The 27,581-nt window shown below is 43.0% G+C and overlaps 1 protein-coding gene across 3 annotated transcripts in view; it reads right to left on the bottom strand.

The window, feature by feature from the left end:
• arhgef25a (Rho guanine nucleotide exchange factor (GEF) 25a) overlaps window positions 1-27,581 on the bottom strand; it is a 43,327-nt gene that overhangs the window by 12,234 nt on the left and 3,512 nt on the right. For 2 of the 3 annotated variants that reach the window (XM_042409611.1, XM_042409612.1), the window contains exons 3-4: window positions 3,355-3,662; window positions 2,702-2,812 (exon numbers count right to left, since the gene is read on the bottom strand). In XM_042409611.1, the coding sequence (XP_042265545.1) occupies window positions 2,702-2,812; window positions 3,355-3,662 (419 nt within the window). Of the gene's footprint in view, window positions 1-2,701; window positions 2,813-3,354; window positions 3,663-20,249; window positions 20,984-27,581 lie in introns of those variants that run through there. The other variant, XM_042409613.1, reaches the window with a different exon arrangement.

The following is a 27,581-nucleotide window of genomic DNA, read 5'->3' on the forward strand; positions in this document are numbered from 1 at the left end:
GTCTTCACCTAAATCCCTGTGCCCCATTGTCCTAGTCAAGCAGAACCTCCCCACCTTAAACACATACACAAACCTGCACACACACCAGAGACCTAATCCCTCAGACTCCCCTGGCAGGCAGCTGCCCGACGGAGAAATAAATAGATAGAAAGACAGACATATAAGCAAGTGGAAAGAGGGACAGGACTTTCTCCTTTTCTCCTCTGGCCCAGTTCAACTTGCTGTTCACCTGCTGACTCCCCGATAAACTTGTTGGTGTCTACAAGCGGTGAGCTTTGTGTTCTGTCACAGTGGTGTGTGTGTGTGTGCACGCATGAGAGAGAGAGATAGAGAGAGACAGATAAAGAGAAAGGGAAAGACAGAGGCTCCATAAAGACCCTCCCTCCCCCAGCTCGTCTTGCCCCGCTAGGAGTGCTCCAGCCTGGCTGACAGGTCTCCCTGGCTCCCTGATCACTTCCAGATGTGCCGTGGCAAAGCCCACAGGAAAAATTCCCCTCGTCTCCCTCTGTTGCGAGTTTTGTTTTTCTACCCAGAAGCCCACGAAAAAAAAAAAACTGACAACAGTTTGAGTAAAAGATGAGGTCAGTTTTTTTTTAGTAGTAAGTCTGTCTTAACTATTCAATCAATCCAGAGCAGAGTTGTAACAAATTGTTTCTTCTCAAAATATGAAAAACTGTGTGTCAAAAAATATCATGCTTCAAGTTTCATGTTAAAACAGTCAAAAAAAGAACTGCAATTTTCTTGATATTGATTTCAAAAGATGATAGACGGTGTATTATTGCAGCTGTTAACATTGTTGTCCAAGATTAGAACGCAAGTCATACAATTAAAATGACTAACATTTTGTATGTATCTGCATCTATTTAAGTATTTCCCATATATTATTTTCTATTTATAGCTGGAACACATAAAGTGCTGCAGTATAGTGTGATATTAAAGGGATTTTTTAGCCTATATAAATAAATGCTGCCTGATGTAGCTGAATGGCAAATCAACCTATTTAGAGTTCATGAGATCTTTTAAATCAGATGTTTTTAACACCAGATGACACCAGTCATACCCAGAAATATTTGCTGGTGGCTTGAAACTGATGCCTTTAAACATTTCCAGCTGTGGCACAGCAACTTCTTAATTTATAATGGGGATGGAGACGACCACTCAAAAGAACCCACCGATTCTTAGACATTTTGTTTTGTTTTATCTGTCTGTTGAGATGACAGACTGTGTAAACTGTTCCTTGAGAAAAGCAATTTAATAAATACCGTGATCTGCAGCTCTGGTTTCCTTTTTGACACCGCAGTTTGTTTAACTGCTGACATACAATAACAAGAACTTTCCATTGACCAAGAAACAATAAACATCTAATCAAAAAGCATTCACTACTGTGGTGCTGGGATCAGATTAGACACAACAGGAAAAAAGGGGAAAAACAACAATGCATATAACACTGGATATGTGGCCAGTGAAGAAGGGGAAGAGAGACAGAAACCACAGCTCTGAGATGACTGACCGGTTGGACTGACCTACATAATTTAATCTCTCTACCTCTACCTCTACCTCTCTCTCCTTCTCTCTCTCTCTTTTCAAAGTTTGGCAGTAAAAACACCAAAGCACTGACTTCATCTCTATGATGTAATCACGTTAATGCCTTTTGATGTGCTGCTGAGACTGAAATTAGGATTTAAGTGTTCTGGTGTCAAGTCACCAACAGGAGACACTCCAAAAAAGCTTAAATTCTCGGATATCATCACTATTTTATATTGATAGAGCTCAGGCACTGCTGATTCATGCAATATTACTGCCGCTAAAGCAAATCCCAGTTTCTGCCATGTTTCCATCTCACAGCAAAAAGGGACTCTCTGAATTATGCCCGACTCGAGACGCTCCTTTGCCACAAGCAACCGACTCCAAGTGTTTGATGGAGAAATGAAAGCATATGTGCGTACATAGTGTTCTTTGTCAGTTTACAGAGGTGGAGTCATCTTTCATTACATCTGCCATTCCGTGCTATTCCCTATTTATCTCCAGGCATGTCCTTTTGTAACATGTTGAATGTGAGTCATGCATCACACAGGTCGCTGTCAGACTCTGCCCTCTGGTCCTCTGGTGCATCGATCTGCTAGGAGAAAGCCTTGCATTCATTTAGACTCCCTTCTGTGTGTGTGTGTGTGTGTGTGTGTGTGTGTATGTGTGTGCACATGTGTAAGCTATATTTATTGGTTTATTTGTGTGCAATTGTGCATATGTTTGTATTCCTAGCCTTATGTGTGCATATGTGGTTGCAGAGAGCAGCGCTCCTTTGTGTTTGTTTTGTTTGATAGTTGAGCTCCGCCAGCAGCAGTAGAGTTAGTCATTTCCAGATCTGGCTGGAGGGCCATGGAGACAAAGAGTGCTGATGTCACCTCCCCGCCAGGCTGGGTCCTTACTGAGAATATTTCTGCTACTCGTCTCAGAGACTGTCTACAGAAAACTGCTGGCTAAAATGAATCAGTAGGGGATTTACTCCTCATCATTTGAATCTCATTACAGCCAATTATTGATGCTATACAACACTCATGTTTTCAGGCTTCCTATGAAAAATCTGTATTTAAGCTACTGATACAGGTTCTGCTTGATTTTATTTCCATGTGACAAAAATAATGTGATGACAGATACAATAGGTTAGATAGTGTTAGTTCTGCAGTATATCATGCAGACAGACCTGGGTGTCAGGCAGCGACGTGCAGCCAATCAGCGAATCGGTTATGTAGCTGGGGGACTGTAGTGTAGCCGGTGACAGGTCCTCGGGGCTTGCCAGGCCATCATTCCACTCCTGGAACACACACACACACATATTCACAGTGTCAGAATAACACTATATCAACATGAAATAAATGTCCATAGTATGCTCTGTAGTCAGGCACACAGAGATACAAAGGCAGCTGCACAACAGCAAAGGAGAGCACATGAGTCAGAGAACATTGGCGGTGTGAGTTCCTGCAGGCTGAGCCAGCAGCACTTCTGTTATATAACATTGCCACCTGCCACGATACTTAGTCCTCTGTGGATCAACACAGCATCAAACCTCTGTCTCTGCTGATATTCGTGAGCTGTAGTGTAAACATTGCCATGGTCAGGATGTTGACTTTGGTTTGAAGCTATGACTGTTTACCTCAGAATTACTTCAAACAAAGGTCTTGTGATAAGGCATGGGAATAATTCCAGTTAATGAGTTTCCTTATGAGGTGGTTCATCTCAAATGTGTAAGAACTACCTTGTACCACAAATCCGGCAAGCAAAGCCTTGTTTGATTTATTCATTTGACCGGAACAAATAATACATCCTTGTTACAACTTCAATTTTTTTACTCCTCACCAGTTCCCTGTGGGTGACGGGGAGGATGGTGAGAGGCTCATCAGGCCTTGGAGGGCTGCCCAGATCCTGGCTGTGGCTGTGGGACGGAAGAGGTGGAGGCTTTCCCTCAAGTTTGCGGACCTGACGCTCCCCTTTGGCGGTGGCTCCAGCACTGAGTTTGCGGACAGGGTTTGTGAGCCACTTCTTCAGGGTGCTCACGGAGCGTCTGGAACCGGGGGAGCTGGGGGCCGAGCTGCCTGATGCCTGTGGGGGCAGCGACGCCACAGAGTTGGAGATGCTGCCTTCGCTGCCTGCTGCCGAATATGAGTCTGTAGAGAAGAAACAGAGAAATAGAGAGCAGAACGTTATTGGTAAAACAATGAACATCTAAGAGTAAAGTAATGTGGAGGTAGACAACTGATAAATAAGGGGTTGATGGATGACAGGGCAGAGTACAACCTGACTTTTCATGTTCAGACTTCTAAAGTCAATTAATCAATTAATCTATGGACAAAAACAATATTGCAAACTGAGCGTTTGTTTAAAGTAAATGAGGGCAGTTGTGCAGGTCACTGAGAGGTGACTGAGGGCTGGCAGAAGACATGTAAACACCAGGAGAGAAGAAGCAAAGAGAGAAATCACAACAAAGAGTGGATATATAAATAGCCTTCCTCTTCAGACCCAGCTGTGCAGCTGTGAGCCACACCATAAAAGACGTACTGTTCTGTCTGTCAAGCCAATCGTTTTTATATTTGAGCTGTGCATCCAATCGCATGACCAGCACACACTCTGATGCAAGGCAGACAGCAAGAAATCAGGATGGTCGACGTTTGATGTGTAAAATACCCCAGACCAGTAGTTACAGGTCAGCTGCTGCACAGTGATGTCAGGAGGACATGGGAAGTAAGCCGGGGGGGGTGAGCTGGGACCGGACATCCACTTTAATCCTTTGTAGAAGGGAAGATCCTTGCTTGGGACTGTTTGTTTTTTCTGTCTTGTCCCCCATTCCCATCCTGTCTCATCCACCCAACCCTTCCTCCTGCCTTCCTGAGATAGCTTTTCCTCTGTGTCTGGAGTGTTTTATCACACAGTTCAGTCATGCTTCACATCCATCTTCTTGCCCTCAACCTGACCTCTGACCCTTGATCTTCACTCTCCTGCAGATGGAGAAACACTCTCTCCTACTACGGCTCACAGTTTGCTATTGTTTGAATACAGCAGCTATTTCATACTAATTCAAAGCTGGTGGGAGAATCAAATGACTCATCTTTAGTTTCCAAGAAAATACACTCCCTGTTTCATTTCTTTTGAATTTGTGATTTGGTCATGCATTTGTTTGCAAGAAGACAACACTGACCCCATTTCAGTCTTCCTTATATGAGCCACAGAGAAAGATCTTATCACAACATTCAGCGGTAAGACCCAGACTGCAGGAGCCACACTGTGGCCCATTTTGTGAGTGTCCCAACTTCAAAGGCAAAGCCAGAATAAATTCACAATCCCCTTCAGCGACTGAGCTTCTCCACACTTTATTCATGAAATTACTTTCCCTCAGAAATACAATAGTAGCCACTGTAGCGGTCAATGAGAATGAGCTGTGTAAAAAATGTCCTCTACTCTATGCAGCACAAACCTCAGTCACAGTGTTTGAGAAATAGCTAACCTCAGAGCAAAACCATCGCTGCCTGCGCACACAAATTTAGATAAAATACAACATTTGTGGATTCTAGTTGCGGACAAAAAAGCCTTGTTTGTTTGTGTATTTCCACCACAGAGACATGCATTTCCTCTGTGATCTTTGTCCAGCTTGTCTCTCCATACATTTTAAAGGCATCACGCATGTGTGTATGTGTGTGTGTGTGTGTGATCCCAGGGTGGCCAATTTCCCCATCCTCTCCTTCGCCGCTCCCACCCCCATCCACATGAAAGACTGGAGAGTGTAAGGAGATCTGAGCCTGGCAGGATGGGGGGTTGAAGGGAGGGCAGAGACAAGCAGCAGAGAGGGGTACAATGCAAGGAGAGGGCTAAACCCTGCGGGGAAATAGACAGACCAACACTTGTCTCGTAGACAGTGAGACGACGTAAAAAAAAGAAAGTCTGAGTTCAAGCCTTTGCTCTTTGTGAAATGTCTTAGCTGTAGAAGACAATAGAATATTAAAAGCATCTGAGAGTCACTGTATTTAGGGTTGGCGGTGTAAAAAGCCAGAGGCAAAGCATACACCGTCTCTGAGGGAGAGAAGGGAGAGGATGTAAAAATGATGCTGACCACATGTGATATGTGTACCCCTCAACCCCGGCTGCCCTGACCTCTAACAAGAGCCAGGCCCAGAGGTTTGTGTTTCCCAGTGTTCCCTGCTCGGGTTCAGACAGGCCAGGGTTTAGGGGTCACAGTGCAGAGACACAGCCAGTAACACTGTTTCTAACCATCTCCAGACATCAGCTGAGATAGCTTATCAAAAAAAAAAAAAAGAAAGAAAGAAAAAAGGGGGGCATCGAGGGGAAGGCTGACACCCTCTCAGTGCCTGGAAGCAATTAAAAGTGAGCAGCAGTGCGGCTTCATGATTTGAAGCTCGACGTCAGAATGACACAGTGCCTCTGTCAAATGTACAAATTTACAACGTGCAAGGCGTACATAATTTACTGGCTTCATAATGAGGATCGTTATGTCTGCATCTGTCACCATGGCAACTCTGCAGTTTCCCTACTGATCATTCTGTATATAGGTCAGTTTCCCTGTTGACCTTGGAAAGCTTAATCTCAGTACTGTTATGAAACCTCAGACGAGCCATTACACGCACGTCTATAACAGCTTTTTTCTTTCTTCACAGTAACAGTGAGGAAACCGTAAGACACAAAGGGAGATGATGAGCCTCCCCTCAGAGTAGCATGCCTCCACTCTCCCCACACACTGCAACATGAGAGGAGTTGATACCATTATACACCTACAACATGAAAACTGGAAGAAAAAAAAAACCTTCCCACTCTCCCTCTGTCTTGCTGCATGCTGATAGTGCCCGGTGACATTCATCTCCATAATGGGGCTTCTAAGAAAAGATTACCCCGGCTGATTTTGTTAATGCAACTTGACTATTGTTTATGTGCTTGTGATAATTAACAGTTGAAGGAACAGGACAACAGGGCTGAATTAAGCCGGCCTCGTCTGCGGTGATCAGTTAATGCCGGGCTTTCACCAGTCGCCCACTCACTGTCTGAAATACTGAGCGGCTCTCAGGTGGGAGGCTCGCCTAAAAAGTTGCTATATGTAACTTTAGAGCTGAGTGGGTTTCGTCTGCAAACTACTTCCAGACTGTTTCTTCATGTTGTTCACTCACGAAAACTTAACAGTGTCTAATTTAGGCAGACTATGGTTCATTTATCCATAATTTGATTAGATCCACACAAAGTGATTTATCATCTTGTTCTTTTGAAACGCAACAACTTTTTTCTTGCACTAAAACAATCTTTTGACTCTACGTCTGGTCTAATCATTAGATGTTCATCTCATTTTCATGAACCCTGTGTGCTCACCGAAGTTTTAAACTTAATTGAAGATGAATTGAATTATCCAGTGACTATCTGTGACCCAGCTTCCCCAGTCATGTGGAAAGGGAAAACATCCGCTGAGATATTCTCGTGAAAGTCACAAAGGTTTGATTTAGGTATGATTGAATCAAAGGTAAATTTCCTGGGAATTTATGTAACAGAAAACTGGAGAGAAAATAAGGGCAAAGCAGCTTCGAGTTAGTGGGTGGATGATGTGGATGGATGTGCTGTAAATGTTTCCCCCTGAAGAAGTTTGGTCCAACTTCCCTTTATTGATCAGATGATAAGTGAGTGCTGCTGAGCCGACGAATCAGGCTAAAAGCGTTGGCTGTAATGGAGCAAACTTCACAGCTGTTCCACTCCGGAGCTCTCTGTCAATCCTTCAGCCTCTGGGGACCAAATAGGCAATTTAGGTATGACTGGACTCATACACACACACACACACACACACACACACACACACATGCAGGTGCCCACACATTTGCACATACACACACATGGCCCGTTTTTTCTAGGGTAGCTGTCCACATGGGTGGTTGCCACTGTCATCTAACTGTCAAAGCGAACAACACACAGCACATCAGAGACAGGCGACCTGCTGGTCACCACAGTGCCAAACGTGTCAAACATCCAGCTGAGTCTGAGAGACTCTTAGAGCTGCCAGTCAATGCCAGCACCTCAGAGATCACAACCCTAGGGGTCTGAGTAGCGGTCAACACACAGGCACCGGACACCTGCCTGCATCATCACATCATCACAACAACTCTCAACACAATACCATGCTTATCCTCGCCGTTCTCTCTCTCTTTTTCATCGCCCTCTCCGCCTTATGTTCTTCAGCCCGGGCTATACCTGTATATTACATTTCACCCACTCAGAGGAAATGGACACTCTTCCCATCAACTAGCAGGATCTGGGCTGCACTCAGGCACTCAGATGCGCAGACTGAAAGACCAGGGAGACAACGAGGCACTTAGTACCTGAACCATATGACCGGAAATCCTCTAACTGTCCTCTAATGAACTTTTACAGGAACATATTGCAAGGATTTTTACCATTGTATACTTGTCAACTGTGATCCTCATTGAAAAGACCATTTTTGGACCTTTTCAAACTCATTTCATCCTGTTGGCCCCAGGCTGAGTTATGTGTATTTTATTTTTGTGGCTTCTGATTAATAAATACTGGCACTTGGCTGTTCTCTCTCCTTTTTCTTGTACTCCCTCTTTCATTCCTCTTCGTCTTCCTCTACTAAAGCGTCCCTCCCTCTTTTAACTTTCTTGCTTCCCTCTTTTGCACTTTAACCCTCTCTTCCCTTCTGCGGCTCTCTGCACTGCAGTGCTTTTTTAGACTTTGGCTGGGTTCTGCCCTGGGATCACAACACACAGCTCCCTCCTTTGATGCAATGCCCTGTTCTGCCCCAAAGCTGCTGAGACCAGCATAAGCTAGACATGCAAAACCAACTGACAGAGAAGACAGTGGCATAGGAGGAAAGGAAAAAGTACTTTCTCTTCTCCTCTCTTGTGGTGATTTCAAGAGATTAGTTTAATAGTATGACTTAAGCAACTGTCTCCCCACAACCAAAGAAATCTTCTGAATAGATCAAGCTGGCACGTCCTTCACAGTAGTGAATATGAATGTGTATTTTAATGAAAAGTGGAAAGAGGTAGAGGCTAAGAGATGGGATGATAGGAGAGCAGGGATTATTCATGATTTAGGTAAGCAGCAAATGAAGGTTAAGCAGGAGAAAGGCAGACAAATGCCAACCAGATTGAAGCTAAAATCTTGAGAGTAGAGGAAGAGACGGTGAAAAGAAGAAAAAGAGGGTGATTAGAGAACAAGCTGCCTTTCGGATTTACTTAAGTGCATATGAGCATGAAGTGTGCTAATTCTAAATTGTATGCATAGAAATATGAACATGTATGCAACAGTGCAGCTGTTGTCGTCCTTGTGTATATGTGAGTGTGTTTGCGTGCAATAACTTCTGGAGCGACACATTGTACTCAGACAGACAAGTGAACAGAGATTTCCTGTCCTCCTACTGACCTAGTTTATGCAGACACACACATGCACACATGGCCATGATTCCAGGAGCGCAAAAGGAAATACATGGTAGACAGTAGTCAAGTGACACACAAACAAGCCATCAGGGTCAGGCTCCCACCATCGGCACTCACAGCCAGACTCTGTGGCATATTTTTCATCAGCATAAAGCATCAAAGCAATGTCAGTCATAGACAAAAGGGTCTGAATAGATGACGCTGGCATTAATCCTTCTGACTATGGACCAATGTGGAAAAGTGATTCAGACACTTCTCCTGATGAGGGCTTATGAAATGGCCCTGAGTGATGGATAGATAAACTACCAGTAGTGGCATTGACTGTTAAAATCAGGTCAACACAACTATAGAGATGCATTTCAAGCGGCAAAGGTTGTACATTTATATCACAGTTGCTCAACCAAGGTTTCAATCATTCCGCCAGCGCCTACTTTACATCTGAATTGGATCATACTTTGTCAAAAAAAAAGGATGCATCAGCATGATCGGGCAGTGGCGATCCCACCACAGACATTTTTTTTTTCTTCAGCTGCTGCTGCAGGCTTCTGGCAGTGTGAGACTGGAACCATGTTTGTGGTTTGTAGGCCTGAAAACTCCAGACATTCCTCTTGAACCATTTCAGAGAGAGACTAGCCAAGTTCCTGGCCATACTGAGATATTAACGAAACAGAAGAATACGGAGAAGGAAAGTTTCATTTTCACTAATCACAATTCACTTATTTCTTTAATCCCCCCACAGGCATACATAACGTGTGCCAGTCTCCTATAAGTGTGTGTGAATGATGTCTACCTGCTGTGCTGGCGTCATCAATCGTTACCTCAATTTTTCCCTATGTTGTGCTTGGGGTACATATTATTGATCGCTATTGAGCGGTGTCAGGCACAAAATCAAAAACCTTGGGGGCACAGCAGTAAGTGAGCGCTGTCTCAAACGATTTAGAATCACATCAACGCAAACACTGAATGGCTTCTGAAAATTGGGTTGAATTTTATATTTCTTCTCTTAAAGATCTTTTTATTTGACTGTACTGAACAATGTTTCCATAATCAGAACAGAGTTTTGATGATCAGGAGAAGTCATTAAAAGGTCAGCATGATTTCGGCTATGTTGTACTGCCAAAGTATACAGTGATGAGAAAATCACATACAGGTGTTCATTCTTTTGTAACTCCTACAGTTTTTTTCTTTCAGGAGCAACAAAATGAGCAAAGACCTGGTGTTTTTTGACTTGCAGCCTGGCAAACAATATTAACATTACTCATTGAGATCTGACAGGCACATGGATAAATTTGCTCAGACACACATCATGTCATGTAGGCTGTTCAACTTGACTGATTTATCCCCAGCGTTAGTTTTACATGGGGCTACAAATTCTCGCAAAGCTGTCCACAGTTCAGTGAATGAACTGCTATGATTTTGGTCAGCCTTATGGTAGTTCTTTGATTGTCCAATATCATTTTGGGATCCTAACAAAGATATAAAATGTAACCCAGTAATGTGTTGTGCTTTTTTCACCTCCCTCTTAAGAACTTTGCAGTTGATGTTGATGCAGTTGCAATATACCAGGCAGTGCTGCAGCCTTTGAGGATATACTCTGACTCTACAGTGCATCTGTAAAAGTTGCAGCATATCCTAGGCTGTGTCTGAAATCACTGCCTTAGTGCACTATATTTACCCTCTGCAATTTCATTTCAGTGTCCGAATTCTGAGTGCATATATTTGTCAACTATTTTGTGCCCTCAAAAATTCCACAATGGGACAATAAGAGTAGAGTCCATCGCATGCACACTACTTTCTGCTAGCAATCTCATTGTCCCACATTTTAAGAATACAGCTGTCAGTGAGGACAAAATAATGATTATTAGTAAGTGTCAGAAATCAAAATTTACGGCTCACTACTGAGTGAATTATTGAGTGTCTATTTTATGGGGTTAAGTGAACAAGGGAGTGAATTCAGCCACCTGTTGAGCTTCCTTAGCCTACGCAGGAAGAAGAGCTGTTAACTTGCTGTATTGATGATGATGTCAGTGTGATGGATCCACAACATGTCCTAATATGGACACCAAGAAACCTAAAACTGCTGACTCTTTTCACTGTGGCCCTGTTAATGGAAATGGGGGCATGTCCTGCCATTTCTTTTAACCCACAATTATGTTTTGCTGACGTTGAGATGTAGGTTGTTGTCATGGCACCATGACACATCATCATTTCCGGTGATCAGGCCAACGACAGTGGTATCGTCAGCGAACTTAATGATGGCATTAAAGCTGTGCATGGCCTGTCATCTGTGAACAGGGAGTACAGAAGGGGGCTGAGCACGCAGCCCTGGGGGGCTCCAGTGCTGAGAGTCAGTGAGGAGGAAGTGGTAATCAACAGTACTCTTTCAGCCAGGGTAGCAGCAGGCAGCGCACATGCACACTAACACACATAAGGTACTGTTGATCATCAGAATGATTATCTGGGCGCACACACACACACACACACACACACACACACACACTACAAGAAAGTGAGACAGAGAGTGGCTCACACTTCTGTTTAGGGGTAAACAAGGCTGCCATTAAGCCTGAGGTGGCTGAGAACACAGAGCAAATTAAAAGCGATTGTGATTCCATATGGCAGCTGTGGCAGTGCCAGTCAGGAGGCCTGCGAGGAGAGCTGGAGACAGAGCTGTGGTGCCTGCTGGGCTGTGGGGACGTGGAGCCTCTCCTCTTGGCCCCAGTCTGCCTGACAGCTACTCTCTGCTCTGGGCTCTTGCTGTTTTTCACACTGGCTGTGTACAAGGTCACTTCTCTGAACGCTGAATGAAATGTACTTAAACTCAATGAGTCAAATGTGTACGTTCCTAAATATGGCATCGCATATAATCATGTTTTTATTATCCAAGCATTCAACACATTCTGACATACTGTGCAGTATACTTGAGCTGAGCATATGAGGTTCACATGCCCGGCACACAGTTGACCTGAGGATGTGTACCTGCTGTGTTAAGATGTACTGGTACAGTGATTCTCACTCAGACTTGATGAGCTTTCCAGACACATATTCTCATTCCTTTCCATGGCTCTCCACCTCTCCCCACTCTCATCGCCATAGCAACTAAACCCAGATGGAGCGAGTGAGGGATGGCCGCACAAAAGATTAGCTATCAGCAAGACATGAAATCAACCTACACATGTGGGAACACACGCACACACGCATGAAGTGTAATAATTAGCATAGATTAGCATCAATATTTATACAGTAACCCACCACTAAATGTTGCCTTATGGTTATTTGTAAAACAATGCTGTGTGCACAAAGGATGCCTTTGAAAAGCTAATTTCAAATTCAAGAAAACGACTTGCACCTGTCAGCTTTTGTCTATTTCAGATCAAATCCTGCATTTGGAGCAAGAGCTCTCCATATGGTCATTATGTCTTATGAATACGCAAAATCCATTCAAGTGTGAGCCTCAGGTCTTCCTGAATTCTGGATTAGCTCTAACAAATTATGTAGTCTGACTTCAGAGAGATGTCTAAATCCGTGAATAAGGACTAATTTACCATCACCTCCGGATAGGTTAATAAAATCTAATGATGGAGGAGAAGAGAAGGAAAAGAAAGTGCTGCAAAAAATATTGCAGAGGGGTTACTGTGGTCTATCCATTGGGGAGAGAGAGGTATGACATGCAATTCAAGTCCCCTGACAGAATCAAACCAGGGGCGATGCAGTTATATGGTATGTGTCTTAACAACAACAAGGCATAAAGACTGGTTTTAAAACCAAAGTATTAGCCGCAATAGTCTAGCTGCAGGCTATCTCTGAGCTAAGAGCCGTGTGTCTACAGTAACAATCAGTGACACCTGCTGACAACAGACAATCAATCTCATCTGCTGACAAAGAAGAGGAAAACAGCTCAATGTCTGGTGAGCTAACAATGCTGCAGAGCCGGCAGAGACCAGGGGAAAGGTTTACTAAAGACTGCAGGAACCTCTTGAAAACATATTCATTTTTTTCTGTTGCTTTCTTTCCCAGTATGAACTTCTTGTAATTGTTACAAGTTTTCTGCTGGAGTGAACAGAGCCAAGAAGCTTTAAACATTTCCTAGGTCAGCTATGTTTTTAAAAAGAGTCTTAATTTACCAGGAAGTCATTGTGATTTAGTCACGCTTATACTCAAGAACTGGACACAACTAATGAGCCGTGAGCTTTTACAATAGCGCCTGATCACAAAGGGCAGAGAGAAAAACAACAGGGGGAATTCAGGTCAGAAGTCAAGACAACAACAACAATACTGTACACTTCATATCTGCTATCTCCAGGGTTCTAGCTCACAGGGTTACATATGCCACAAACAAATTGGTTAGGCCCTTATATCCACTGTTTGGACTGTAAATTTGATTTAGAACAAGGTAACCTTTTACAGACACAACAGACAGTTGTTCTCAGGGTCATTTCATATACAGCAGAAGCAGCTCATATAAATTGTAGTCAAATCTCATGTGCTTCTTCAACACAACACACCACATCGTTCCTTTTCTATCGTTTGCTTTGCGCACTGTTTTGGAAAATTTCTTAGCAAGGCCTCTATTACATACTATCTGTGGAGAACTACAGAGAGGAGCAGCCAGAATCACAGTATTTTTCTACTTTGACAGCCTAAGGACAGAGTCACTGAAGTAATCATTATAGTCAATCTGTTGCTAATACTTCTAGAGTTAGCATGTGCCAATCTTCCACTATAGCAAGTCACATTGTATTACAACACAGTGAGAAATTGTAGAATTTAATCGAACCTAAGGAGGAGAGAGAGAAACCACCTAGTCCTAATACAGTGAGACATAACATCATAGACACCCCTAAAGACTACAGGCATAAAAAGACCCATATGGGCTGAAAGTGGGGGTAGAATCGCAGGGGGATGTGGCTCCTCTCCCCCTCTGCGCCGTTGGAGAATTCTTTCTAAACAAGGTATGGAATGCACTCCTGTGTTTCATAATTTGTTCCCTCATTCTCCTCCTCTTCACGTTTACAAACAGAGCCCCGAGAAGGAGAAAAAGAGAGGGAAAGAAAGAATAGGAGATAGGAGGAGAAGTGCACGGGAGCCCTGGAAATATGTCAGGGCAAGGCCGTTTAGTAGAGCAAAAGGAAAGGAGAATGAACTGTGAAAAAAAAGGGAGATGGTGAAAATAGTGAAAAGGGGAGAAGACATAATTAATAACCGGCTGACTGGCTGTGTGCCGACCAGTCTGAGAGAGAGAGCTTGGGGAGGGGAACGAAGGCAAGAGGAGGAGGAGGAGGGAGAAAATGAGAATGCCCTAGGAATGATCTTAATGCTCCACTTGGTGTTCACATTCCAAGCCGGCAAATCATGCAACATTCAGCCCAAAATTCATCCAGCTCGGAGACTGGGAGCACTGGGTTGCTACAGGTCTCCTCATCCTCTCTCTCACTCGTCGCTCTCTCTCCGTTTCTCTTTTGCATGTGTGAGAGAGAGACAATATGGGGGACATCGTTTGTACAGCAGAGAGGAGACAGGGGGTTGGGTGGGAGGGCATATGACGAGGTGGAGGGTGGGCCAGGGTGCAAAGTTTAAAAATATCTCAGGCTGCTGAATACAAGGCTGGGCCACAGCAGTCCAGAAGCATACCTTCAATTTCAGCTATTTTTGTTGCTTTTTCCATAATGTCTGAATGTCTGCCTTATAAGCTGACGACAAAAAAGGTTCTCTAGCTGAGACATAAAAAGACACACTGCGTCTGTCACAACAATTTTCCCTTGCATTTGCCAACAGGGCTGCTTTCTGTCAAATGCGCAATCAACTTTATCAAAAATATTCAGGGGTTTTGGGGTTGCAGGTTAACTAGGGGAGACCTTGAGGTTTATGCCCCTATGTCTGAGAATAACCACACAAACGAGGCTGTCACACATCATGCAGTCAGACTAGTCTGAGGAGGGGGGGGCAAGTGCATCAAAATAATTCCCCTACAATGACTAAGTATTTTGCTTTAAATTGTCTGGAAACTGCAGCAAATGAGCCATGTGTTGAAGCTGAACATTGCCAAAGAGCTGAAAAGTACAAGGCTTGGACAAAATAACAGGAACACTTTAGGCAATTGGATATAGAGCTGAAATAATTAGTCAGTCAACAGAAAAATAAGCAGCCTCTATTCTGATGATAGATTAATCTGTTGGTAGGACAAAACAAGCATGATGACGTCACCTTGAGCTTTAGGAGATTTTGATGGTCATTTTCACCATTTTCTGACATTTTATAGACCAAACAAAAAATCTATCAAATGTCAAAATAATTAACTGATGACTCAATAATGATTCTCTTCATAAATTTCACAATCTTCAAGTTGAATCAACAGCTCTCTGACATACAGTACAAATCAATGGTTCGGACACACTTTCCCATTCATTTGATGAGAAAGTGTGTCCCAATTTTTGACTGGTACTGTAGTCTCCACAAAAAATGTACATGTAATGTACTGTTTATTCTATTGGCTTGTGTTGTAGATGTTTCTGTTATTCTGTCCATTTCTTGTATAAACAGTGTTTGTAAAGGACAGTTAAATGCAGTATGTTGTCAATTATGCAAATGAAGCACATTTGCCTCAAAGCCTTGTAATGCAAATGTATAATTTAGAGCTATAAAACTGACTTGAAACTACCATATGTACGTGTCTTTGGATGAGAGTTGGCTATATGGTGGACACAGACATTAACACACACACACACACATACACACACACACACAAGCATTTGAGTGTAAGGCAGTTATAGTTCCATTTATTCTTCTTTTGTGAATCAAAAATGTCCTTTCTCTTTTTTTTTTTACGCTTTTCTGTGTATGTGTATGGTTCTCTCTGTCTTTGCCATTCAACCATGTAAATATACTGTATGTATATGTGTGTCATTGCTAGGGGGGATCCTTGTCCTAACTCACTGCATGCATGAGTCAACAACAGCCCCCAACACATAAATACACACACACACCGATGCACAGGGAACACATATAGATGCACAATGTGTTCCTTTTACTTCTTTAGAGGAACATAAAGGAAAAGTGAAGGAAAAAGGAGACATAAAGTGATAGAAGTAGAGGCATCGATAGTTATGCAGGGAGAGACAGATATTTTGAGTCCACAGATGGAAAAGTTGTTGTTTTTATTGTTGCTACAGCTACAGCTAAGTCATCTTTAACCTAAAGTCCCAGACACAGGTACAGCTGCATGCTGACTCAGTGGGGAAACAGAGCAGGTCAGGGACATGTTGAGAAAAGGACACATCCAAAAAACTGGAGATATCTGTATATACGTGTGTGTGTATGAGAACAGAGAGAAAGTGAAAGAGAGAGAGTGAAAGGAGGCAACCCTGTTACTATCTTTATCAGCATGTTGATGTTTTTCTGATTCAAACTCCTCTTTCAAATGCATTTTAAACTGTTGTGAATGTAAGCCAAACCAATTTGAATTATTTGAGTAAATCAAAATAAATAAATAAATATATTTTCTATGACACATTCAGGTTTTATATTTTTTAGACCACATTTCAGAGACAGAAGTGTAAATGCTTTTTCAAATGGACATATAAGAGCCAGTTCAGTTACAATGTGATGCAAACTTGCAAAAATAAATCCTATTATATTCGAAACATATTGTAAAAGATATTCATCCTTATCTTTTTTGTTTGCTCTGTCTCTCTGGCAGCCTGCATTTGTGTATGTAAGATTTACCTCGGGGGGCATCCCAAATGCCATTAGGTGTGTGGGAGGCTGTGCCGTGTTAAAGATGCAATGTAGAAAAAGGTTGTGTTGGCTTTGAATGCAGAGCTTTATATATGCTTACATGACCATGTAAGCATAAGGAAAAAATCGTCCGTGTCATCACTGGGATTCTGTACAGGCTTTTTTTTATGTGAATTCCTTCCTTTGGTTATAAGTCAGAATTTGATCCTCGAAATGGAGAGAACACTCATTTGTTCAGTGTCTTGCTGTCTGCTCTGATATTACCTTTCCCTCACACATGAAAATCACTTCTCAAAACACAACTCTGCTATCAGATCTGATTTGGTAAATCCACATGTTGCATTTTATCCCTCTGGGCTATAAATGCAACTGACTGCATACAATATCAGACAATGGCACACCATCTATTTTTAAATGATTTGTCAACGGTCTTTGCTGGGAAGCAGCCCTCACTAATGGCCCCCTGGCAGCCAATCTGCTAATGTGCCATGCAGAGCAGTGTTAAGATCAGAGCTAGAATGATACATGCTTTTCTCTTTCATTATACCCATCTCTCCACCTGTCCATCTCTGTGGCCTTCTCTATCATGTTGAGTACTGTTCAGATCAATAATCCCTCCCTCCCCTGCACTGCATGGGCTGAAGGCTCATGTTTATATATTGTCATATATTTCCCCTAACTCTATTTTTCATGCCCTCTGGTGCTTGTCAGTCCTATAATAAAAACCTACAACACACACCTTCACACATTATCATTTGCTGCTTGTGTTCCTGTTCCATTGTATATTCATTAAGAAGTGAAAAATGTGGGCTATGATTGTCAGTATAAGGCCGCAGAAAGTCATTGAGTCACTTGTTTTTCTGTCATACTGCAGCCCCCTTTCTGCATAAAAGTGAATGGGTTGGAAGTGAGACTGATGATCATCTTTGGAAAGTCATTTAGTCTGAGTGACAGCAGCTGAAATTACTTCAAAATTAGCCATTTTTTCACTGATTGCTACATGTGAGCATCGAGTGTGTGTCTGCATGTGACTGAAGACATACCCTGCATGGGGATACGCATGGTGTGACATGATGGCATACTGTAATGTGTCTCATCATCCAGCGTACAAGTGTTATTATGCCTAAGTAGGGAATGAATCATGCAGTACACTATAATTTCCTCTTGTGACAGTGAAGTGTCTTTTTTTAAATCGATGAATGGTGTTGATGCATCGCCGTTTTGTCCCATACAACAGACCAGGACAGCCTGTCACCAAGATAAAAAATGGAAAGAGGAAAAAAAAGAGGAAATTCTTTGCTTTTTGTTGATATCAGAGTCAGGTTAGAAACCTGCTCACATCAAACCATTCAAAGAATGCAGTACTTCAGCTAGTGTTTCATAAAAAAAGCTCTTCGACAGTCAAACACGTTTCATACCGTGACCTGCCAGAACAATATCTTGGGACCACTAGAGGTGCTGAGGACCCAGCCCCACATTGTTCAGTGTTTTTCCTGTAAACACCACAACAGAAACATCAGGTCCTGAATGTCATCTAAGCCTGTGCTCCCATTGTGCAACGTTGTCATAATCCTGACACAGAAAGATACAGTAAAAAGTCAAATGTGTCAGAAAAAGGGGCAGAGTTGCAACAACACGATAAAAAGGAGATAAAGAGGAAGTGCTATTTTAAAAAGCCCTGTCCAAAACAACCAGCCATTTTCCCACTGACGTTATGTTAATTATAGAAGCTTCTTTACAGTAGATGGACTTCAACATATTAGCAGGGGCCAACTAGAGGTAGCAACATAGAAATGTACTTAACATGCTATATGAGGGGCTGTATTTAATAGAGCACACAGCATCACATTCATAGTTAAGTTACTCTAAGAGACTGCTGTAGTTTTATAATGTGGCTTCTCCAGAGGGGGTAGAGCGCTTATGTTTCTCCTTCTGACTTCTGACTATAAAATATAAAACATCTCATCTTCCCATGTTGGAACCAAAAACAGCCTCTTATTGTACTGTATGTTTATTGAGATTTCTTTTAATAGCCTGAAATGTTTCATTCCTCCAATCCCCCACATGTTTATATATTATGATCTAAGTGTGCGCGTATTTGCTATGATAACATGGTGGAGGTGCAGCAGGGAGCTGCAGGCTATGGAAAAGGAGAATATCCATTACATAAGAGATTAAACTGAAGGAATCTGAGGTATGTATCCAAGAACACTGGCCAATAATATGAAAGCCTACTTCATGAGCCCCCCTGTGTGCATCGCTTCGGTGGGTAGGTCCGACTGTTTATCCCTTTGATGTAGGCTTGTAAAAGGGAACAAACACGCAGTGAGGCATTGCAGCGTATATTGCCATTAGACACCACTGTTGTTTTAACTTTCCTCCGAGCCACAGTGGCAGAGGTCATGTGCGTGCACAAGACAGTGACAGGGACAGAGAGAGAGAGAGAGAGAGAAGCAAGAGACAAACACATAGAAAGAGATTTTCCTTCTCCTATCTATATGTCATATCATACAGTGAGGTCTGAGTTTTGTATAAACTCTAAACAAATGGCACAGGCTGTGAATGACTGCGAGTGTGCACCAGCTCTGTTGTTATTACATATTATGCCACCCGCTGCTTTTACTCAACCACACTATTCTAATGGACTGCTGCTATTCCTGTTGCACTTCATTATAACAAACAGGAGAGTTGGAGGGAGAGAGAGAGAGAGACAGAGAGAGAGAGAGGGAGAGAGAGAGAGAGAGAGGGGGATTACTGCTGTTTTGTTCAGCTCTCACTGTTTTGGGTAGTGGAATGTTTCAGAGTGGCTCAGTCCCCCTGTGTGTTTCATCCATCCACGTGCTGCACATACCCAACTGAAACACACTCATCACGACCAGGACAGTCCCTTTCCAAACCCCATATGTACACAGACAGCCTTTCTCTCTCTTTCCTGCTCAGTTTTTTAATGGAAGAATGTGTGATGCATGTCCTCCTTCCTGTTCCTCACTGTGCAGTGATCTGTAGGAAGAGTTTTTTTTTTTCTTTCGCCTGCTCAGATGTGTATGTGACACACATCTGTTGCTTTAGCTGGAGGCGGAGAGAGCAGGCGAGAGGATTGGGGCTTACACTTAAACCATTAGCATACGCTCATAGGAATGGCAGGAGAGATAAGAGAGGTAGGTGGACATCTGAGTAAGTGTGGAGGAAAGGAGAGGAAAAGGGAGGGGAGGAGAGGAGAGGAAAGGAGAGGAAAGGAGAGGAGAGGAGAGGGGAGGAGAGGAGAGGAGAGGAGAGCGGAGGAGAGGAGAGGAGAGGAGAGGAGACGAGAGGAGAGGAGAGGAGAGGAGAGGAGAGGAGAGGAGAGGAGAGGAGAGGAGAGGAGAGGAGAGGAGAGTAGAGTTATGACTTCAGTTCAGCATGATCAATAAAATGCACACACACACAAAAAAACTAAAAAAAACAGAGTCTCAGAGCCATTTTCCGGTACCAACCCAATGGCAAGAAAACTTAGAGTGGAAATGACATACTCAATGAAAATCAACTTTTTTTAGGTGTGTTTGCTGTTTAAGTGTGTGTGTTTTTGTGAGTAACACTGACCTCTGACTCGGGCATAGCAGCAGCCACACTTGGCCAGGACTTTACGAAACAAGTGTTGGCAGCCACAGCCTCGGTGGTGGCGATGGTGATGGTGGCCCCCTTTCATGCTGCTGGACCATGAGCAGAGGTGGGCATGGCCCGGCACTCTCTCTCTCTCTCTTTCTCTCTCTCTCTCTCTTTCTCTCTTTCTCTCCTCACTCTCTTCTCTGTCTCTCTTACTGTACCTCTCTCACCCTCACACAAGCAGCAGCCTCAAAGTTTTAATCCCCAAAAAGGTGTCAGTTGAGCCTCCTCCTCAGTTGACTGCAGACAAGAGTTAAAAAGCCCACATCCAGACAGAGAAGAAGAGAAGGAGCCCACAAAAGCCGAGAAGAAATCCACACTCACAGGTTTTCAGCTGGTGATAAACAGTCAAGGAAACATTCCAGCGAGCTTATCGTTTATGTTGACTGTGCTCCCTTCCCTATGTCTCTCTATCGCTCTTTTTCTCACTCTGTTTTCTTTTTGGTGCTGAGCTCTCGCCTCTGTGAACTGCCTGGTCAAATGACAGACTGGGAGACTGCTTCGTAGAGAGAGAGAGAGAGAGGGAGAGAGATAGCAAGGGAGAGAGAGAGAGAGAAAGAGAAAGAGAGAGAGAGTAAGGGGAGGGGTGAGAAGGGTGGAGTCTGCGGCTCTAGTTGCTGGCTATTCCAGGATAAGGTTCCCACTCCCCTAATTTTCTTTCTTCCTGTCCTCTCTTTCTCTCATCTGCCCCCCTCTCCCTCCCTCTCAGCTGTTTTTCCTTTGCTCCCTTCTCTTTCCTCTCTTGTCTGCTGTCCCTGTCTTGTCTCTTATCCTCTTTTCTACATGGTTGAGTTTCATTTTGGCATAGGTAATGCTTACAGGGGCTCTTAGATATCCAACTCCGAGACCAGATGAAATGCCACGCTCTCTAGTGTCCACTCCGAGCTGACCCTGGAAATAGTAACACCCAGGTCTGTAATGATACATAATGCTATTTACAGAGAGAGAGAGGCCATGTTAGGTTGGAGGTGTCATGTATTTTCCAGTAAGGCGATCACAGCGTCATCACCATGTTTGTGAGTGTGTCATACTTTCTGACAGTTTAAGAATGTGTGTGTTCACTTCGTGGATCGCAACAGTGGGCTTTCCTGGCTGGGACAGTTCCAATATTGACTTCTTTTGATCATTTATGATAGTCGGGGCCAGCATAGTGAGCTTTTTTTTCTTTGTGTTTCCATTGAGCGGGCAGGCGGTCTCAAATTTCACAATCATGGCAATGGCATTCTTTGTGAGTGTGTGTGTGTGTGTGTGTCATTTAGCCTGACAATTCATTGTAGTCAGACAGTCTAACCAAAGAAATCTAAGGGCTAAAGAAAAGCTCAGCAAATCTAAGTCTTTGAGCTAAACTAATCCCTTTAACTATAGACACAAAGATGAGGCTGATATTGATCCTTTCATCTAGGTGTGGGCATATCACAGTATTGTATTACTGATATGATGTAGTAACAATTTAATTTAAACATTTACAAACAAAATAACATAATGTTTGTTGTTGGCTTATCATGTGAAATACATAAATCAAGGTTTTTCATCATACTGATGCAAAAATCCTGTAAATCCATCACTGTGATAATGTTATACATAGAATAGCAAAATCTCACATTTCTATCATCTCGGAGTGTATATCATCATATCACCCAACCACAACAGCAAACAAGTGTGTTTCCAAAAGTTTCACTCATCAGCACCTTTCCTCGGTATACTGTACATTCAATGTCTGTGACTGAATGAGTGCTCACATTATCAGACAGTGCATACATGGAAATGTATGTCTGGAACTAGACATGAGTGTGCATATCTTATAGAGGGGTTATGTGTGTTCTGTAGCCCACACGCAAACACACAATCTGCCAGTCTGCTTAAAGCGCTCATCATCATGATCATGATTATGTTGCCTTTTTTTTATAGTTTCTTGTTTTCTCATGTGAATCAATTTGATGAACCTGGAAGCTGCACAAGTTGTGTAATTGCCAACATAATGGGGCACACTAAGGGCATCATATTTAGTCGTGTGCTTTACATCAGGGCACATTAAACTCAATCAGCACAAAATTATGACTCATCAGCTTTCCTTACAGATCAAATCAGAGTCTCTTGAAATGTCAATTGGTGGGGCAGGCTTATCTGAGGAAACAACTCAAGATGTAAACGACAGCGGAAGGAAAATGAAAAAGGCTGGTGATAACGCTATTGTAAGATACTGCATGTTCTGGGACCCAATCGTTTATTCTCTGACCAACAAACAGTATTTCTTAGGCCGGAAGCTTTTGAGGTTATGACTCAGAATGCAAGCTCATCCCACTTTTGCAGCGCACATCACGCTATGCTCCCCTCACACGGGCTACAATCTGACTATGTGGAAATTACCACCTGATTACTGCAACAAAGACAAGCAGCATCACAGCACTCTTTGGGGACATCCTCTTCGGGGGCATCGAAACAAGAGAAGGCTGAGTATGGGTTGGCACTGAACCAACATGCACGCGTACAAACGAGCGTGCACACCCCTGAGGTGCACTGTCAAGAGCTTCAGCGCTTGGCATGGCTGTCTCTCCAGCATTCATCTTTTCACAATGACAGGGCGGTGGCAGACTGCTGTCAGGATGTTCCTGTTGTCTTCAGGGGACAGAGCAAACAGAGAAGCCTGGCTGCCTCACCCATTAGCCACACAAGAAGAGTACACACATGCACACACACAGTTGCATTAGACTCTGCTTGCTCTTTCTCACACCAACTCTCTGTTTCTTTTTCCTCACTCACAAACATACAGAGCAAACTAAAGCAATAATGTGTAAGAGAAGAAGAATGTTCTGCACTAGAGAGAGAAATCCCACAATGACAGATATATCATCTATTCTCAGGCTCAGACAGCACACTGGTTTGCCACATATAACACTCACACTGCACAGATACAGATAGATCACAATCCTCCCCCTCTATGCCTCCCGGCCTCCCTCCATCTCTTCCTTTCTTTGCTTAAAATGGATGCTTTAAGCGACTGTGATTGAAGGGGCAATTCACCGGAGGAATATTGAACAGCGCTGCTGAATGTCTCCACTTGTCTGATGCTGATATGGCTGCCAAACACCGTCTAAGCATAGGAGCACAATTCAAAGCCAGGCTGAGAAACAATGGATTTGACAGCAGCACAGAGGGTTTAAAAGAAGCGAGATGAAACGAAGACACCAAGACAAGAATCCGGGGGCAAAGCATTACAAATTGAGCGAACACCGCCTGCACTATCAGTCTACACAAACACAGCGGAGAGATAATAAAGAATGCATTGCTCCTGAGATGCATTCAAAATTCATGAAGTGAATGCAGGGGAATCTTTTCATGTGCTCTTAAGTTAGAAACTGCCAGACAGAATGTGTTTCTGCAAGGCACCCAGTAGGGGGCATTTGTACTTGTTGCACAGGGTTGATTATAGTGGAAGTGTTGGTTCACCAGTGCTGCTTCTTGTACTTTGATATATCGATATTGTCTGCAATAACAGTATCACAAATGTTATGAATATAAAATAATGCTCTGATATTATCATAATACACATAATGGCAAAATCTGACATACAATTAGTATATTGAATGCTGATTTTTGCGACTGAGAGCCTTATTTCAACCCTGAAATAAGTATCAACCCTGACATTCAACAACTACAGTCTTACTTTCTCAATATGGAATGAAACCTTTGAATAAATGACCAACAAAATTGGCCAAGGAGACATGTACAAAGCCCCGAATGTTAGCAGAAATATGGAAAAAATGTTCCTCCCCTGGCTTGAAGGGAGGAGTGGTGGATGTGAGGTGAGGCGTGCATTAACACCCATTCATCTCTCTCCTTTTATCTCTCTCCTTCGCTTCCCCACTCCTTTCCTCTCTCTATCTCCCACACGAGACACACACACACACAGGTCAAAGATGTTTCATCTGAACATGTGTGCCTGTGCAGTTGTGGAGAGAGGGAGAGAGAGGACGGCTACAGTGATAAAGGATGAATCAAATCTATGCATGAATGTTCACGCTGGACTCTTTTTAAAGGCCTAAAGATTAGCACGCTAGTAGATACTGCGTGTTTTTATCAGAGCCAGGTCGGCCAGGCAGGGAGAATGTATCGTCTCTCCTCTCTGTGCAGTTTAGGACACGAGTTCAGGCTGGAATCATGAACATGATTTATGAATGTAAATCAGCTCATTTAAATGCACACAATTTCCTAATGTGCTTCTTCTGTGGTGACATTATTAGAATACAGATTAACAAAGCAAACACAACACACTTATTTATAGTGTCCAGAATTGTGTACACACACTTGAATTAAGCTACAGGAATAACAGGCAAAAACACAGAATTCATATGACACAAGCATGCACACTAATAGCTACAGCAAGTGTCGGTTTAGCAGAGATGCAGTTGCGTATTCGCAGTGTTTTCCCCAACAACCTCCCCACACTCCCACCCCCCACTGACATTAGCCTCTCCTCACCCCATCAGCCAGCTGAAATCCTGCCAAAATATGCTCACTTAGACTTCATTTTTCTTCCTCCTTCTCCCCCACTTTTTCTCCCTTAGTTCCTCTCTCTCTCTCTCTCTCTTTCTTCCTCCCTGCATCTCTAAGCTGAGCGCCAATTAAGGCAAACTGGCATTGTGGACAATTCAGTGTGAGTGGGAGGTTTTTGTTTTTTGGCTTAAATCCCATTATGGAGTAGAAGTCACAGAGTAAACTGTCTTGTTCTCTTCTCTTCTGTCCTGCCAGTCTGCAGAGAGCTGCTGTTTTTGTCTAATTACACTAAACTACACTGCTGGCATACACCAGGGAGACAGATGGATGTGTGTGGATGCATGTGTGAGCGTGCGCACTTCACCACTAGTACCACTCGGTTCCTCCCACTGTTGTACCTCATCATGCAGTGCAGCTCTCAGGCAGCAGGAGCTCTGCACTCCACAGTGGGGAGGTTACACCACCGGCGGAGACTTGTTTCTCAAAACCTCCAAGATACTCACCTACCACCCACAATTATAAGCGTACACACCAAACCACACCTTGTACACCCACACATTCACACAAACACATACTCCTAGGCAAACTCCAACTATTCCATATCCAGATCTTCTTTCTCCAACAAACTGTGGTGTTATTACTTAAACTGGAGGCTGTCAGAGTTTTCCTCCTCTACCTGACCCCACAGCTGCCCTCCCTCTCTTTATCTCTCTGGAGCTGCTATCTGAACCTTGCTCTAGATGCAGCATGCTAGCACTGAGGCTCTGAGGCTGCTGCTGACTGTGTTCAAGGCTTAAGCCTCAGCTAAAATGCCACCCAAAGGAGAAAATGTTAATTAAACGAAGGCAAACCAAGGGACCACACATAGAGAGGCACTTCTGCTTTATCTTTGATTAATAATTACTGAGACCAGCCATTTTATTGTCATGGGAAGGAGATTTTCTGTTGGAAAAAGAGATTTGGAAATGGTGTTCCTGCTACACTGTTCAGCGTGTATAATTGATTTTGGTTAAGAGTGTACGTGGTGCATTTGGGAGTCCTTTAATGTGTGTGGATGCATGTTTCAGTGCACATACGTGTCCCTGTGAGGTCGTGCTCCAGCTGCCTCCTCCCTTCCAGGTCAGTCTGGGGTGTAAATGCCAGCTTTGCTGTGGACCAGTGACCTGTGAGGTGCCTGAGTAACCTGACTGACCTGCACCTTCCTACCTCAAATTTATAACAGCCAGCTTCAGACCTTGATCAAAGTTGCCAATTCAAGGCAAATTAAATTCATTAATTCACATATAAGTGAGGTTAATGGTCACCATTCAACATGAGGGCTTGTCAGAAAGGGTCTGATCTATAGGTCAAAGGTGCAGATAACAGAATTGGGGCTGGTCTTTGTTCATTGTTTGCAAAAACAATAAGGAAACTTGATTTATTCCAAAGCAGATATGAAATATCAATCAATCTTGCCATCATACTGTACACATAAGAACCCTGATGATTTGTAGTGCAAATGCAATTTCCATAGGATGTAAGGGTCTGAAATACAGTGCAGCTCTTCTGCATTTAAGTGGGTGAGATATCATGATTGTGTAAACATACTCACGCACATAATTACACCATCCATCTGTATGAAATAATGCTGTTTAATCTCTGGTCCTTGCAATACTATATGAAGCAGCTTCAGGTTGATCTCTGCCCATTTAAGGTCACACACACACAGTTCAGTCCCAGGGTCCTTTGGGATCACCACTTCTCCTTGGATGGCACAATCTCCCAGCCTCTTACAAAACCCAATATGGACAAGGGCATGCATTTTCTGCATAGTTTACCTCACATCCACTTATGAGTATGGTGAAAGATGTTATTAAATTTGTACTAAATGAGTTGCTGAGTACCAAACTGGGTGCGCAAGTCTTCTGAACATAATCATGTTTTCAATGGTTCCACTTTTAATCAGGAGACAAAGTGGCATAAGAATTTTTTAATCTCTCCACAAGCTCTCTCTAGGCTCTTGTTTTGATCGCTAGTATTTTAAATTGGGAATCCTTTAATTATTTCAGGATTTAAATGGTATAAAATGGGGAAAATCAGTTCTAAAAACATCCAGTTTTAATGCTATAAAAATAGTATTCTTGTGTGCTACACAGAAGAATTGTGGTGTAGAGAATATTATGTAAGTGTTCTTCATATTATGGTCCCATAAATTTTCATTATTACCTCTGTATATCTTACAGAATATCACATTCCCTAGATATCACATTTCATTGCCATAACTTTGTCTTTCTCAGAACTAATAATATGCATGTGTTTTTAAGTCACGTATGAGCTTGTTCAGAGACACATGCTCACATGAAGAGTATGTGCAGGCAGTTGTGGGTCGAATGCAACACTGTTAGTGTTACTGGTTCAGCGCATTTTCCTGTTGATGTGGCTTCAAGCATTTCACCTTGAAAGAGACAACATCATAAAATGCAGAGTGCGTGGACACACATGGCCATCCATCACTGATCAGTGTTACAGAACACACACTGCCTGGGGAGAGTTAGACTATGAGCTATATGGCTGGGAGTCTGAGGAGTCATGAAACAGAGAAAAACTGATAAGATATGAGAGAAATATGATCAGCAGCTTTGTGTACTTGGATAAGTTGCCAGGTTTAAAATACCCCTGCAGAAGACATGGCTTTGAGGAGGATGAGAGACAAGATAAAAAAAAAAAGGGATTGGAGAAGAAAAGGGAAGAGAAGAGAGGGAAAAGTGGATAAGAGGAAAACAAAGTCGCAATGTA

This window comes from Thunnus maccoyii, chromosome 4 (genome assembly GCF_910596095.1).
Source record: "Thunnus maccoyii chromosome 4, fThuMac1.1, whole genome shotgun sequence".
NCBI lineage: Eukaryota > Metazoa > Chordata > Actinopteri > Scombriformes > Scombridae > Thunnus > Thunnus maccoyii.